This window comes from Astatotilapia calliptera, chromosome 7 (assembly GCF_900246225.1).
Source record: "Astatotilapia calliptera chromosome 7, fAstCal1.2, whole genome shotgun sequence".
In the NCBI taxonomy this organism is placed as follows: domain Eukaryota; kingdom Metazoa; phylum Chordata; class Actinopteri; order Cichliformes; family Cichlidae; genus Astatotilapia; species Astatotilapia calliptera.
Window position 1 is genome coordinate 27918061 of NC_039308.1, and position 15262 is coordinate 27933322.

Genomic DNA, 15262 nt, shown 5'->3' on the forward strand with positions numbered 1-15262 from the left:
GGGGGAGAATCCAGCAGTTTTTTCCCATCCACAGAACACTTGTCCACGCACTTGTGATCGTTTGCTAACGTTGCGCTGAATGTTTCAGGCACAACACATTTTTCCTTTTGTTTCCTTACGAACTGCGTCAGTAGGATTAATCTGTCAAATACGCAGCATTAGCTTCCTGTGAAACTTATTTCTTTGTGTTTCTGGCAGCAAAGAAATTAAGAGGTGACTGTTTTGTTAATAATTGGTTTGCCACTGGGCGCAGACAGGTGGTAAAATATTTGATATTTAAAAAATCAATAATATCCTCTGAGCAGCAAAAATTGGTTCAATCTAAAGAAAACTGGGCAATGTTTTGCTATGGTTTACAGATTGAACGTCGTGTTTCAGTCTTATAATGTGCAACAGTGCGCATCAGACTTATGGAGTATGTTTTTCTTTCAACTTTTTTGGGCTTGTTGCCCAATCTGTAGTGGCGTCTATGCAAGCCCTGCTGATTTAAAAAGCAGTGCATGCAATTAGTCCGTTGCCACTGATGTAATGCTTAGCTATTATATCAGGGAGCTTAATACAACACTGTTTAAAAAAAAAAGAGAGAGAGAAAAAGTTTGGTATGTTTGGTATTGGGGCTGAAAGCTCGTTTCCGCCACTGAAAAAAAAAACCCTGATTGGCAGAGCTCATTCGATGTTTCGTTATCTCAAAATTAACTGTATTTTTTATTTTGTAGACCAAAATTTTGGAGATAGTAACTCTAATTTTCCATTTGTGGATGCCAGAAACTGTTTTTGACAGAGACGAGCTTCCGTAAAACGCAGCGTAGGCTTGCAGCAGGTTTAAGTCACACCTCAGAAACAGTGGCCTCTAGAGGAGTTAAGGTGATGTGAACAGGACACAGATGTAAACAGTACAAAAAGATGGGCGTGCCTTCTGCGTCTGATGAAATCTGTATTGTCGTTTCGTGGCCAGCAGGGGGCTGGCCATTAAACTCATGTCTGAGAAAAAATATAGATGGCATTGCAGGGTTAGGGCTTGTACAGATGATGTAAGAAAATGTCGCTAGTTTCAGATTTCATAAATGATCCTCTTTATTAGACTCAGTCAGAAGCTGTTAGCCAATGACTGTGCGGTTTCTCGAGCCTCGAGGCTTCACCTTGAGACATCACAGTGGCCATGTCCACCGTTTACACCGTCTGTGACTCAAACTGGATTCACTTCATGTAGCTTTGACCTAAACCCAAACTGCAGCTAAGCTGGCATCAGAGCAGCACTCTCATTAAGTTTGTGCACATTACTGTGCAAGTACAGTAACAACTGCAAAGTCTTTAAATATGGAAACAGTAACAGCCAAAAAACCACCCCTGATTTTATAACCACACTTCCACTTCTAGCTTCTAGTTTACGAATCTACAAAAACAGTAGGCAGTTAAGTAAAAACAGGTGAATTCATAACAGAGATCAACTTGTGTCAAACTTTCTGTTCCTGTAACAGCCTGAGAGGACTCCAGGATACAAAACTCCTAACGAAGTTGTTTAAAACATGACCCATGGCTGAAAACTGCGTGTGAGTAACAGTTTGCTGACAGAAGTAGCCAACGCAGTCCGTGACAAATCCTAAACTATGTGGAAATCACCGTGGCAGCTTCTGTCTTTGTGAGGCAGTTGTCTATTTGAGATGTAGATGTAAAAATACTGTTTGCCCTCTTTTATAACTGAGGAACACCACAGGAAGTAGTTTCAAGTCTCAGTTCCCTTCTGCCTTGCACCAATGCTCACTCGCTGCTGCTGGTGATGATGTTACTGGTTCGGCCGCTCTAAATCTTCTCATACTGCCACCTCTGAGGTGATCTGCAGCCGATGATACTGGAGGGAGTAGACAGAGGAGATGAGACAATGAGACTCTGAAAGGCGGGCACGTTAGTCTGAAGTGATGGGCACACATACCTGATGGGTGTCATTCCCAGTACTGTGAAAATACTGGCTAGTGTGAACACAAAGCCTGGGAACCAGTCCAGGGTTCCCTGATAGATCTTGGTGAAAGCGGGAATGTACGCCAGGCTGGCAAACTTCAGAGCGAGTTGCAGGAAGGTGAGGGTCATGCCTGAGGAGAAGGGGATGGAAGACAAAGGGAATGAAGAGAGAAGAGCTTGCTGTTTGTTTAATCTATACAAGATATTGCTGCTGTGTGTGTGTGTGTGTGTTTGCATTTCTGACGTTTCAAGCAGATGACGGGAGAAAAAGCCCTGGCAGTAAATTGATCTGATCCTGTAATCACCTGGAAACTGTGTGTTCATGTGTGACAGAGAGGGAGGAAGCCTTCTCTGGCTAGTTGCAGAGCAGGCTCTTATAATATGCAGGTCATTGTTTATCGTGAAGCAGCCTTAAAGGGATCACATGGAGGACTTGCTTATGCACAGATCCTCTCACATGCATCCAAAACTCCCTCAAACTCAGTGCACGCACACTGAAACACAAGACTTAAAATGGTGGCAGCTTTATTAAGGCTTAAATATCACAAGACTCCAAGGCAACCACATTTCAAAATAAAATTAAAATGTCTTCAGTTTTACAGGGAAGATTATGTTTAACCTAAAAACTCCAACTGCTTTCGGCACACGGGTCTTCATCAGGGAGTAAAACAGAGTCAATGAATCGTTTCTAGTGGCATTCCAACAATCGGGCCCTTTCACCTGAGGTCTTCCTTTATTAAGATGTTTAAAAAATATAATAAAACCTCACAGTATAATACTATTGAAGGAGAGCACTTCGCAATCAAGCTGCACTTGTGGTTCCAAGATTTACTAAAAGTAAAATGGGAGGCAGAGCCCTCAGCTATCAGGCCCCTCTCCTGTGGAAACAGCTCCCAGTTTGGCTTCAGGGGAGTATAGTTTTAAAATTAGGCTTTAAACCTTCTTTTGTTTATGTTTTGAAAAAGCTTATAGTTAGAGCTGGATCCGCTTTAGTGATGCTGCTATAAGCTCAGACTGCTGCGAGGCTTCACAAAACAATCCTTCTATTCTCCACTAATAGCTAGGTTTCATTTGACGTAGACGTGACGTCGACGTAAAGCGCGAAATTTGACTGGCGGTTGGAAGTGAAAAAGATAAGCGCAAAATCACAGACAGACAGTACGCAAAATGCCTATGTCCTGTTGTGTTTACGAATGCTCCAGTAGGTCGACCAGAGAAACTGATAAACGGTATTTTAGGGTACCAAAAATAGCCCAACGAAGAGGAGAAAAATGGAAAATTCTAACCAAAAAACGTAGGAAAAAATGGATTTTAAATTTACGTTTACAGTCGGGAGGAGCAGAGTCTGCCAATGCCCGTGTCTGCAGCGACCACTTCGTCAGAGGTAATGTTATGTTTGCAAACGAACTTATTAGCATTAGGTTGTCGTTAAATTCTCGTTTACTTAGTGCTTTTAAGTTAGTAGTCTAATATTGACTTGATTGGGACTATAGGCTGCCCAAGTGCTTTGGATGACGAAGAGTCGGAGGACTGGGCTCCGACGGTCAATCTCGGCTACGAACGAAAACCCAGATCGGAATCAGTTCTCAAACGAGAGAAAAGAATGAAGCTTAAGGCAGAACAGCATCGATGTGCAGAGGCGATTTTGGATATGCAACAGACGGCTGAGAGCCCGGATTTGAGCCTAGTGACAGTGGAGAACAGGCTACTAACCCTGCCATACAATTGCAATGAGCTGCAATCACTTCTCCATCATCCTTTGCAATTACCCAAGTCTTCAGAGGTGTCTCGTTAGACCGCTGAGAATGGTTTACCTTGAAACAAACAACTGTCACTCTAACGAAGTCCTAAGGATGTGGCATGTTTGTTGACGTTAAAGCCGCTACCGCTAACTGTTAGCGTGTTTAAGATAAAGCAATATAAGAACAAACACTCACCCTTGCAAACACCAAACTGTATCCATCACGGAGACGTTTTGTTCCAAGGTTGTGGACCCACCCGCTGACAAAAAAATTGTACGCCTCCAGACTCTTGAAAGCTTTCATTTGCTGCCTAGTGTAGTAAGAAGTCTGGAGGACCAAGTAGTTGGTGATATCCACAGCCTCGATAGTAGGCAAATCCTTTACTTCTGTGGTGTATTCGGACATTTTCAAAGAATACGGATCACGTCCGATATATTTTTTAACTATCTGTTTATATCTCTCCCGAGAAACGGGGTCTAAAGTTGCACAATAGCTGCTCTCCTGACTCTCCACAGTGTCCTCCATGTTTACTTCCGCCCTCCACTCAAAAATCGCGCTGCCTCCGCACGTCATCAGAACCACGTGACCGCAACCCAACTATTGAGGAATAATGCTCCCATCCCTCAACCGGTCATGGCAGATGGCTGCCCCTCCCCGAGTCTCTTCCTGTTAAAAGGCAGTTCTTCCTTACCACTCTCACCAAGTGCTTCCTTGTGGAGGATCATGTGACTATGTGCTAAATTTTAAAAAAGAAAGAAAAGAAACCGTGTCTGACAGCTATACGGGAAATTCTGCGATTACATAATGACTGAATAATAAATGAAGTCCTCAGCGTTGTGCCACCTGCGTGCACATCTGAATCCTATAAAGCAGTAAAAAAAACCAAACAGCTGGAACAAGAAACAGCTCCTGCTAACGTCTGGCTTATAAAATCTTCTTGCTTATGCTGAAAAGTGTAAAAATGTGACAGCTAATACTAAACAAGCTTAAATCATACATGGTCTTTTCATTAATTAGTAAGTTGTTTGGGCCTCGCTCTTTCATGGGGCAGTGTAATCCATGTGACATGAACTTTAATGCGTCAGAGTTGACAAACCTGTTTAAGAGTCATGAAACTGGTGGCACAGCAGCCTATAACGACAATGCTTTGCTGACACAGTATTTTCTCACGAGCATTAAAAATAAACAGGACTGGTGAGTCTTTTTCCCCCTCTAACGTATCAATGACCTTCAGACAGCAAACACAACTCGCAGGAAAAGTCATGTTGTCGTTGCTTTAATGCAACCACAGATCACTCCAGCCTACTCTCAACCCGCTCTGCTCCTCGAACTCTGAAGCCATCGTTGATTTTTATGCTGCAGTCAGTAAATATGTGTCGAGTTTATTATGAATGACCAGACTGGGTTTTCATCCATTGTGTTCAGGCACCAATATTATACATTCATTCACGTGCTCAAATGACAGCCTCCAATATTCTCACTTTTTTAAGATGAAATACAAAGTGTGTGTTAAGTGCTCAAAAATCTTTCCTGCGTACTCACCACATGAAGAAGCTGGGACCTGTTGTGAGAGCAGAGATCTGATTGTGGTCATCGGGATGAGAGCAAACAGGGTGAGTGCACGAGCTGCAGAAAAAGTTCATGATTAACATTTTGTTCCATAATGAATTCTTCAAATCCGCCAAACCCGACCACAGCTATGCAGCTACTGCTGCCCATTCTGGGTAAGAATGGTCGCACCTGGTGTTTAAACAAGTATAATTTTTAATCCGGCAGTGCTTGCTTTAAAACAATGTCCCAATTCAGAGGCTAAATCCTTTGAGGGAAACAGGTCAGGCCTTCACAGGTAGCATTGACCCACCAAATATCTCCCTGCTGAATAACTGCCAGCTGGTGGTCTGGTCACTGAGATATAGTTATTGAGATATGAACATACAAAGCATATGTCAGAGGTAAGATTTAGAAAAATCAGCACATGTATCAGAATAAAAACACAAAGCGGTCAACTCCCTGTTTCGTAAACATCCCAAGTTTCAATGACCATGTCCATCAATGCCTCATCAGGGAGTTTGTAGTACAGGTTTTTACCTGACTAAGAAATACTGAGACTAAGGATTTTTAGTCTATTTTTAGTCTTTGCACACACACACACACACACACACACACACACACATATAAAAACTAACACCCAGCACGCCCCTGCGGGCGGTTTATCCTTCAAGCTCGGGTCCTCTACCAGAGGCCTGGGAGCTTGAGGGTCCTGCGCAGTATCTTAGCTGTTCCCAGGACTGCGCTCTTCTGGACAGAGATCTCCGATGTTGTTCCTGGGATCTGCTGGAGCCACTCACCTAGCTTGGGAGTCACCGCACCTAGTGCTCCGATTACCACGGGGACCACCACTAACTATATATATATATATATATATACATATGTATATACATATGTATATGTATATATGTGTGTGTAGTAGCATTCCAACAACGCCCTGTTTTCGTCTCTTGCCCACCGATGCCTTCCAGTTCCGTAGCCCACTTTTCGTCAGGGTGCCCTGGTTCCTCAACACCTGACGCGGCCCTTGTTGATCCGGGCGACGTCCGAGCCGGCATGCCTTCATATTTATCTGTCTCGCTCATGTCTGCGGTAGGCTTGCTTAGCATAGGGGGTCTAGCCTTAGGACCCTTACTGGATACAGACGCCCCAGGCAGGAATCGAACTTGCGATCCTCTGTTCCAAAGGCGTGTAATCTAACCACTACGCTATCCAGCTGCTGTTATATATACATATATACATAACATTTTTTGAAAATATTGCATATTATGGTTTTTTACCCCCCAAAGAAAATAAACAGAGGTCTTTATGACAATAAAGCCATAAAAACCTAAAAAAATATTAAGAAAATTATGAAAAACTTTACATCAGTGGATAGGTCTGAAGTTGTTTAAAAGATCTGATGTGAAAAAAACTGAAAAAAAAATTCATAAAATTCATTCCTATATCACCTTTTGGATGGGGACCATTTTGGGTCCCGAGGACCATAAAAGGGTGTAAATTTGAAAAACTCTTATTGCTCCAAAAATAATAAAGTATCCAAATCAATTCTGTTCTGAATTTTTTACCTATCCAAGGCTCTAATAACCTCATGCCAAGTAGTTCCATTTGCAACTCATTTTTTAAAAATATTGCATATTATGATTTTTACCCCCAAAAAACAGGGTTTTTTATGACAATAAGGCCATAGAAACATAAAAAATATTTAAAAAAATTATGAAAAACTTTATATCAGTGGATAGGTCTGAAGTTGTTTAAAAGATCTGATGTGAAAAAAAAAGAAAAAAAAATTCATAAAATCCATTGCTATATCACCTTTTGGATGGGGACCATTTTGGGTCCCGAGGACCATAAAAGGGTGTAAATTTTGACGGCTATCCAAGGGTTAAACCTACACCATCCTCCCTATTCTGGTATTTTAAAGAGTACTTAGCAGAAATATTAAGCAATCTAACTAATAGGGTTCCAACTCCCAGCAAAAAAAAAAAAAAAAAAATAGGGAACCACCCCCCACCTCATGATGCTTAATCGACATAATTAACTTTAATTTGATGCAGTTTGAAAAAATGCACAGAAATCAATTATTTTTCAAGAGTAATTAAATAGATTCAACATCTTTCTTCAACAGAATTGCAGACTGCACAGATGGTACCTTCCCAACGGAAAAAGTAGTATAGCTTACTAGGGTATATTAGACTTAACAGTTACTATATACAGTAATGGGCTTCTATACATTTTACATCAGATTAAAACTTTGAGTGTAAGATTCAAATAATTATTTATTAAAAGCTAGACATTTTAAATGAGAATAAGAAAGAAAAGTATGTCTTTGTGCCCCCTTTTCCCTGTTCATGCCCTATCGGCCCCCCTGGCTAAACTTTGCTAGATCCGCCCCTGCACAGTTACCAGCGTCAGCTACGTAGAAAAAGATCCTCGAGTAGAATGTAATATTAAATAAATTCTAACAACAGCTTAACAAGCTTAAACATGCTGCTGTTGTTCATCCGCTGGTGTCCTCTTTCTGGCGCGAAGTGGGCAATAAACAAACAAGAGAGACGAACTCACGACAGAAAAGCTGATCAGCTGATCATTGATCAGTTTCACGACTGAAGTAGCAGCAGGAGAGGGAGGGAGAGAAGAGGCAGTCGCTCCATATATCGTTTGTTAAGCTTAATGCTGGAATGCTTTACAAACATTCAGAGATGAACTTACACACTTGCTTCATTTCTCTCTGGGATAACTTCCTCGGAGATGAAATGCCGGATTGGTAGCGAGGCTCCAAATACTGAACCAGACCGCAGACAGGTCTCCCACGCCACAGCCGCTCTATCACGTGATGCATACTACTCCGACTGCTAAGGTTATGGGCCGAGTTACGCCATGTTGCAAGTTTTGTGAGGTGTTCTTTTGATATTTAATGGATCGGATTATATATATATATATATATATATATATATATATATATGTATATATATATATATATATATATATGTATATATATATGTATATATATATTTGTCCAAGTTCAGAAGTGAAGTATGATAAATAGCAAATAAAAAACATCCTAGTGGTGCCAATCCCGCCCAAACAATAATTAAGACAAAGTATCTCATTTGTTTATAACCAGAAAATAGACCAGACCACAACTGCTGAGAAATGTCCCTTTTTACATTTCCACATGTTTATCCGTGAGCTTCAGCTGAGTAGCTGTTTGCTGGGTGTACATATTGAGTATTGAATGTCTTAGCCTTCAGTAAGAATGCAGATCTCTTATAGTGGTCACTACAGTGGACAGCTATTCAAAGGCTGTTTTCTTGTATTTGTGTCAGTGTTGATAGCATATTTGCACATAAACCACCACATTGGACACTGATGTGTGACTCCATACCCTGCCACCCACTGGCCAGCCAGTGGACTAAGTGGACTAAGTGGATGTAAAAAACTCTTTGCAAAGTACATGTTTAAAAAAATGAAGTTCAAAAATCTTTTTTTCATGCCTAAAGATGAATAAAAATACTTAAGAAAAAAATCCTGATTGAGGTCATAATTCATGCATGAAAGGGTTAAATAAACCTTATCAAACTTAATTGGTTGAAACTAACTCCTGGCTGATTTGGTAATTAAATGTAATGTTCTTGTTGACTGCCTGTGTGCATATAACATGCTTCCTGCAGCACAGCACTCTTAGACTAAGGGGGAAAAAGTGTTTATGGCTTATAATCACTCCTAGTTCCTTATTTTGGTTCCTACTTTTTTATGATTCATGGTGGTGTTTTAGGTCTGACGTAAACTCAAATAAACAGCTTGAATTTTAGCACACAAACTTATTTTGCTTGCTGAGTCAAACTTTCTAATCCATCAAAGCATAAACACACATTTTTTTCCCATTTGCTGTTTGCTGTGCGAACCACTTGGCAAAGTAAAAATAAAAGCAACGATTGGAATCTGAACACGCAGCTCTTCTGGGAACTAAACCTGATCTGTTTTTTAGACAATACCAAGTGTCACATGAAGAACAGGTTAGGAGCAGTCACACAACTGGGCCTTTGTTGCTTTCAGTGTCTAATTTTTTTTATTTTCTCACTTAAAAACACATTATTTTAGGACAGCTTTTCATCTTTATTTGACATGACTGAGAAGAATACTGGAAAGTGGGGGAAAACACACAGCAAAGGGTCCTAGGTTAGGCATGCATTGAGCCTGATCAACCAGGGGCGCTAAACTGGGGGCCTATTTACTCTGTTTAAAGGTCATAGGAGAAAATGAAGGATGTGGCCTGTGCGTGTGGCATGAGCTCTAAACCCGCCTCAAATCTTCTGGATGAAGTGTCTCTATTAGCTGCTAATCCACCACAAATTTACTATAAAATCTGTGTAACATGTTTGTTCTTACCGAGGTAGAAAGTGAGGGTCGTCGTTACAAAGGACATGAAGTAAATCCCGACAGCGAAGGACACCATGCCGATCAGAATGAGCGAGGTGTCGCTGCAGCAGCGTCGAAACCCGATGACACCTATGTAACTGGTGAGGAAGATCACACAGCCTGCTGCATTTCCGTACCCCACCTGAAGAAAGAGGAAAAGAAATGAGAAAAAAAGAAGGGAGAGATGTTCAGCGATAGAGAGGCAATAATAAACAGACTATGCAACTAGAACAGATGGCATTAATGCTTAAGTGCCTTAAATCTGCATTATTTTTAATGACCATCAGGGGGCGACTCCTCTGGTTGCAGAAACACTCCTGGCTGTATAGACATTTGTGGGAAAACACGCCTCAGTTCCCTCAGTCTGTTCAGAAGACTACAGTCATACAGTCAGAAAGGAGGATGAACAAGGGTGTGCTCATTAGCTAACAACATACCAATCACCAACCAACCGATGGCTAAGCTTAGACACTAATATTTAGAATTGTCCCGTCTGCTTAAAATAGAGTTAAAACTAGCAGTGTTACTTTTATCCCATCTTTTTTGCATCAAATCACAAAAATGGGGTAAAAAAACTTACTAGAGTGGCGTTCCAGCTGAGTGGTGCTCTCAGCACAAAGGCGCCCAGTACTTCAATGGCTCCGCCCACTGCAAAGTCGTACAGGATGGCAGCCACAAACAACAGAGCCACATTCACTCTGTTTATCTCAACAGGAGCCTCGACAACTGAAGAGTTAGTGGAGGCGCGTAACAGTAGGTGGCGGTTCTCCTCCGGCTCTCCATCGCTTACACCTTTCACCTTTAATAAAGACGGACATGCGTGGTATATGAGCTCGGCGAGGTGGTAGAGCGAGCACGTGTGGCTAAAACTGAAGGCAGAACATGAATAAAGATGGTTCTAGTTATAAGACACATAATTACAGATTAATGTAATTATTCACATTATTATTACAGCAGCATGTTTAATGATCGACAATTTAGCTTGCTGTTCTTTATTTTATGTCATAGATGTACTTTTAGGTCATTAGGTCATGGTGAGGTCACCAAAAAGAAAGAAGTTTTTTTTTTTCTACTTTTGGCTCTGTATGATGTCAGTAGGATCAGATCCTCTGAATGTGGTTATCTCTACCTGGTGTTCAGAGCCCTTTTGTTTTGAAGGGGCAGCTAATCAGAAAAAACTTACCTTTAAGGGGGGAGGAGCTAGAAGCAAAGTGGATGAAGGGCCATTATAAAATATACTGTGAATCATGCAAAGCTGATTCACAGTATATTTTTTGATTCCAAGAATAAAAATAAAAATAAACAATTAGAAATACACAAAAAACACATGGCTACACTGGACCCCCGCCCCCTCTGAACCCTCTCACATGCACACACTGACCTGCAGCAGGAAAATGGAGTGTAAGAGGCAGAGCAGATGCAGCAGTGTGCTGATGATAAGCAGGATGGTCCCATGTCCCAAACTGGAGCTGTACAGGTGGAACAGATGGCCAGAAGCGAGGCTGCCCACCACGCCTGCTAACCCATACATGAACTCCACCCTCATCAACACCTGCAAGGGGGCACAGGGTTATTTCTTTTAATATAAATCAGTTAAGTCTGTGAAGGTTCTCAGTCAGGAGAGACCAAACAGCCACTTCACAAGAGCATGGCACAACACAGAAGAGCCACCTCCACAGGACAAGACTCAGCAGTCCATCTGCATCTTAAGGATAAAGGACACTCTTTCGAGGATGCCAATGTTCACATTTTGGACAGAGAGGACAGATGGTTTGAAAGAGGAGTGAAAGAAGCCATCTATGTCCACTGTGAGCGACCATCTTTGAACAGAGGCGGAGGTTTACGACACCAACTCTCTGCCATCTATAATCCAGTTTTGAGATCCCTTCCCAGACGCCTTAACGCCCACTCACATCCTGGGCCATCTGACCTCAGGAATTCGCATGATAAGGTGGGGCCAGGTTTCACAATGAACACACCCGAAACTCTGGCTGATTGGGACCCACACCCAGTTTCACACCTTGGCTCAGGCGATTAGAGGATCATCAGGGGGTCCTTTTGTCCCTCTGTGGGGGGATACTCCCACTAGGTTTATATCTGGGACTCTCCACCATTTGACCTTAGAACTGAAGAAGCTTCTCGGATGAGAGGTGAAACGTCTTCAAGCAACTTAAAGAAGTCCAGACGCTTTTCTCTGCAAGCTCCTTTTAATAAATCAGTTAAAGGAAACTGTTTTGCTTTTGTTTGGGGTTTTTTTTTTCCAGTTCAATTCAGCTGAATCATGGAGTAAAAGCCATCTGTCACAACGGGTTTGGGGGTGAAGGGAGGCAAACAGGACAAAGAAACACTGTGGAAGAGGGCAAGAGTAGTAATAATAACTTAATAATAACTAATGACTACATGCAGATTGGTGTATTAACACAGGGAGTGAAGATGAAACGGTGCATCATGGGAAGCTCCCAGCTTTCTAGGCCTATTGCAGCACAACTAAGGAAGGATTCAGGGTCACTTGATCTAGAACTATCATCATGCTTTATCAAAAAGGAAAGTCTTACGTTTAATCTTAAAAGTAGAGAGGGAATCCAGACTGGGAGCTGGCTCCACAGCAGAGGGGGCTAACCCCTGGGTGATTTGGTAATTAAATGTAATTTTCTTTTTGACCGCCTGTGTGCATATAACATGCTTCCTGAAGCACAGTACTCTCAGACTAAGAGGGGGAAAGTGTTTATGGCTTTATGTTAAAAGTTTAAGCTTACTTTTTTTTTTAAGTTCACTGAATATATATTTGAGTTGTATTGTGTTTCTTTTAGGTACAACATCTGTATTGCATAGATTTTAGTTAAAAGAGGTGACGCAGACTCGTATATCGACCAATTGTGCTCACATGAGCAATAAAACCTAAAGGCCATTTTTAAATAAGGGAAATCCCTGAAAACAATAATAGCGAAAGACTGAAAAATCTGGAAAAAAAAAAAGAGAGAGAGAGAGAAAGAAAGAAAGAAACGGTCTTCTTTAATGGCCCAACTTATTCGTTTATATCCTTGTAATTCTTAGTTTTTGCACATTATCATCAGTTTTACAGTCAAACACAAAGTTTTGTGATTGAAAGTAAGTTATTTTGAGGCTCCTCTCGGCGCTCCTTCCACGGCTTTGCAGCTGCAGCACGCCTGTAACTCACCTTGGAGCGGTCGGCCGCCGTGGAGCCGAGTGAAGCTAGAGTCATTACACCGGGCCAATATGCGGTGAACCCGCCGGAGAGCCCGAGGACAGTCCCCGCCGCGAACATCACCTGCAGCGGCAGTTTTAGAACGACTACCAGGAGCAGGATGACCCTAGACAACAGGTAGCCGGTGAGGGGGGACACGATGGGGGCTTTCCTCCGGCCGCGGTCGCTCAGTCTTGCCAGGAACAGCGCAGGAAAGATGGGAGTCAGCTGGATAATGAGGTTGTTGATCATGTAGAAGTCGGTCATGGCTTTCTGCTGGGCATCCTCACTGGAGTGGCCCGGGTCGGTAGCGTTGGCACAGCGGTCCCAGACCACCATCTGCAGCGCGGTATCAAAGAGAGTGCTGCCCAGCTGCTCGAGCACGATGATCGGCTCGATCTGCCGAAGCATCGCGAAGGCTGCTTGACACAAGTTCGGTACCACCATGATCTGGATTGTTGTAGCTTTGTAAAAAAAATAAAGATGACCGTCTTCTAGGACTGCTTCCGTCAGTAGTAAGTGAAGGGTGTGTGCGCGTGTGCTTCAAACTAAGCAGCCTCACCGAGGAAACACGCCCACTTCCTCATCCCCTGCTGCTGATCTGCTGGCTTCAGTGCACTCTGTCAGATTTTAGGAAACCACCTTCTTTCATCAGGCTCTGGGCCACTATTTACATTTTCATCATTACCATTTCTCTGTGCTCCCTATTATATCTCCACACAAATCATCTCTCGTTGCATTTATCTAGGTTTGAGATATAAAACTGAAACACAACTGAGCTGCAGTCCAAAACATGGCATTAGATATGAGCCCATTGAAGGCAGTTAATCCATCTCAGCTGGTATACTTTCATTTTCATTTACACTTTTAAATAAATTATCAGTGTGTGACTTTAAAATGTGAAAAATGCTGATAAAAGACCCAGCACGCACCACCCATGTAATTACACAGGTATTGCAAAGCCAAATCAAATATGCAGTTCCTGTAAATTTCTATGAAGAGCTGTAGGCGAAGTAGATATCGCATGCATACAACAGCACATATACAGGCATTACCGCCAGCTCATTTCAAGGTAAACCAGAAAGCAGGTAATCCTCTAACAGGAGAAGCCTGAAACAGGAAACATTTAATTTCCTTCCAATAAACAGCAGTGACTGCAGTCTTTGTGGATAGGCTTCTGCTAGAGTGGTCTCTGTTGTATGTTGATAGAAATAATTTGAACTGAAAAAAAGCACATTCACAATGGGTTCCCACAAGCTCAACAATGCACTAACCACAAGGTACTTTCAAAAGCTGCTGCTTACAGCTTACAAATAGAACTCAAGGAAGTGTCTGTGAAGGTTCTCAGTCATCCAGGTCATCGTAGTCAAAGGAGCTTACAAAGAAAAGCGTCTGGACTTCTTTAAGTTGCTTGAAGACGTTTCACCTCTCATCCGAGAAGCTTCTTCAGTTCTAAGGTCAAATGGTGGAGAGTCCCAGATATAAACCTAGTGGGAGTAACCCCCCCCCCCCAGAGGGACAAAAGGACCCCCTGATGATCCTCTAATCGCCTGAGCCAAGGTGTGAAACTGGGTGTGGGTCCCAATCAGCCAGAGTTTCGGGTGTGTTCATTGTGAAACCTGGCCCCACCTTATCATGCGAATTCCTGAGGTCAGATGGCCCAGGATGTGAGTGGGCGTTAAGGCGTCTGGGAAGGGATCTCAAAACTGGATTATAGATGGCAGAGAGTTGGTGTCGTAAACCCCCGCCTCTGTTCAAAGATGGTCGCTCACAGTGGACATAGATGGCTTCTTTCACTCCTCTTTCAAACCATCTGTCCTCTCTGTCCAAAATGTGAACATTGGCATCCTCAAAAGAGTGTCCTTTATCCTTAAGATGCAGATGGACTGCTGAGTCTTGTCCTGTGGAGGTGGCTCTCAGGCGATTAGAGGATCATCAGGGGGTCCTTTTGTCCCTCTGGGGGGGGGATACTCCCACTAGGTTTATATCTGGGACTCTCCACCATTTGACCTTAGAACTGAAGAAGCTTCTCGGATGAGAGGTGAAACGTCTTCAAGCAACTTAAAGAAGTCCAGACGCTTTTCTTTGCAAGCTCCTTTGACAACTCAAGGAAGTGTTTGCTTGTTCAGTTCTGGTCCGATAATGAGACATACCTCCTTCAAAATGTTTGTAATGTAAAGTGTACTCTATGTATACTCCCTGGCCAAGTCAGTGGGTAGCTGTTCAACTGCTCCTTCATCATTCAATCATATGGAGACACAAGTTTTTAGGCAGGTAGACACAGTCAAAAAGACATAAATTCAAACTGTGCATCACAGTTAGGAAGATATGATCTAAGTGACTTTAAACACAGCATGGTTGTTGATGTCAGATAGACTTGTCTTAATAT

The 15262-nt window shown here is 42.4% G+C and overlaps 1 protein-coding gene across 1 annotated transcript; it reads right to left on the reverse strand.

The window, feature by feature from the left end:
* Positions 1-1049: 1049 nt before the first annotated feature.
* slc46a2 (solute carrier family 46 member 2) lies at positions 1050-14226 on the reverse strand. Its single transcript, XM_026174195.1, has 7 exons — positions 12847-14226; positions 11050-11220; positions 10249-10467; positions 9639-9810; positions 5241-5324; positions 1931-2087; positions 1050-1849 (listed from the first exon to the last, which is right to left on the reverse strand). Exons 1-7 carry the CDS (start codon positions 13318-13320, stop codon positions 1801-1803), a joined length of 1326 nt encoding a protein of 441 aa, XP_026029980.1. The 5' UTR covers positions 13321-14226; the 3' UTR covers positions 1050-1800.
* Positions 14227-15262: the final 1036 nt, after the last annotated feature.

What these genes read in the sequence shown, in the direction of transcription:
- slc46a2 (XM_026174195.1), bottom strand. Translation starts at nt 13,320, where the DNA reads ATGGTGGTACCGAACTTGTGTCAAGCAGCCTTCGCGATGCTTCGGCAG. An exon ending in ACTCCATTTTCCTGCTGCAG is followed by an intron (nt 10,468 to 11,049) that starts GTCAGTGTGTGC and finishes TCTTTATTAAAG; the next exon opens with GTGAAAGGTGTAAGCGATGG. An exon ending in GGTCCCAGCTTCTTCATGTG is followed by an intron (nt 2,088 to 5,240) that starts GTGAGTACGCAG and finishes CCTTCTCCTCAG; the next exon opens with GCATGACCCTCACCTTCCTG.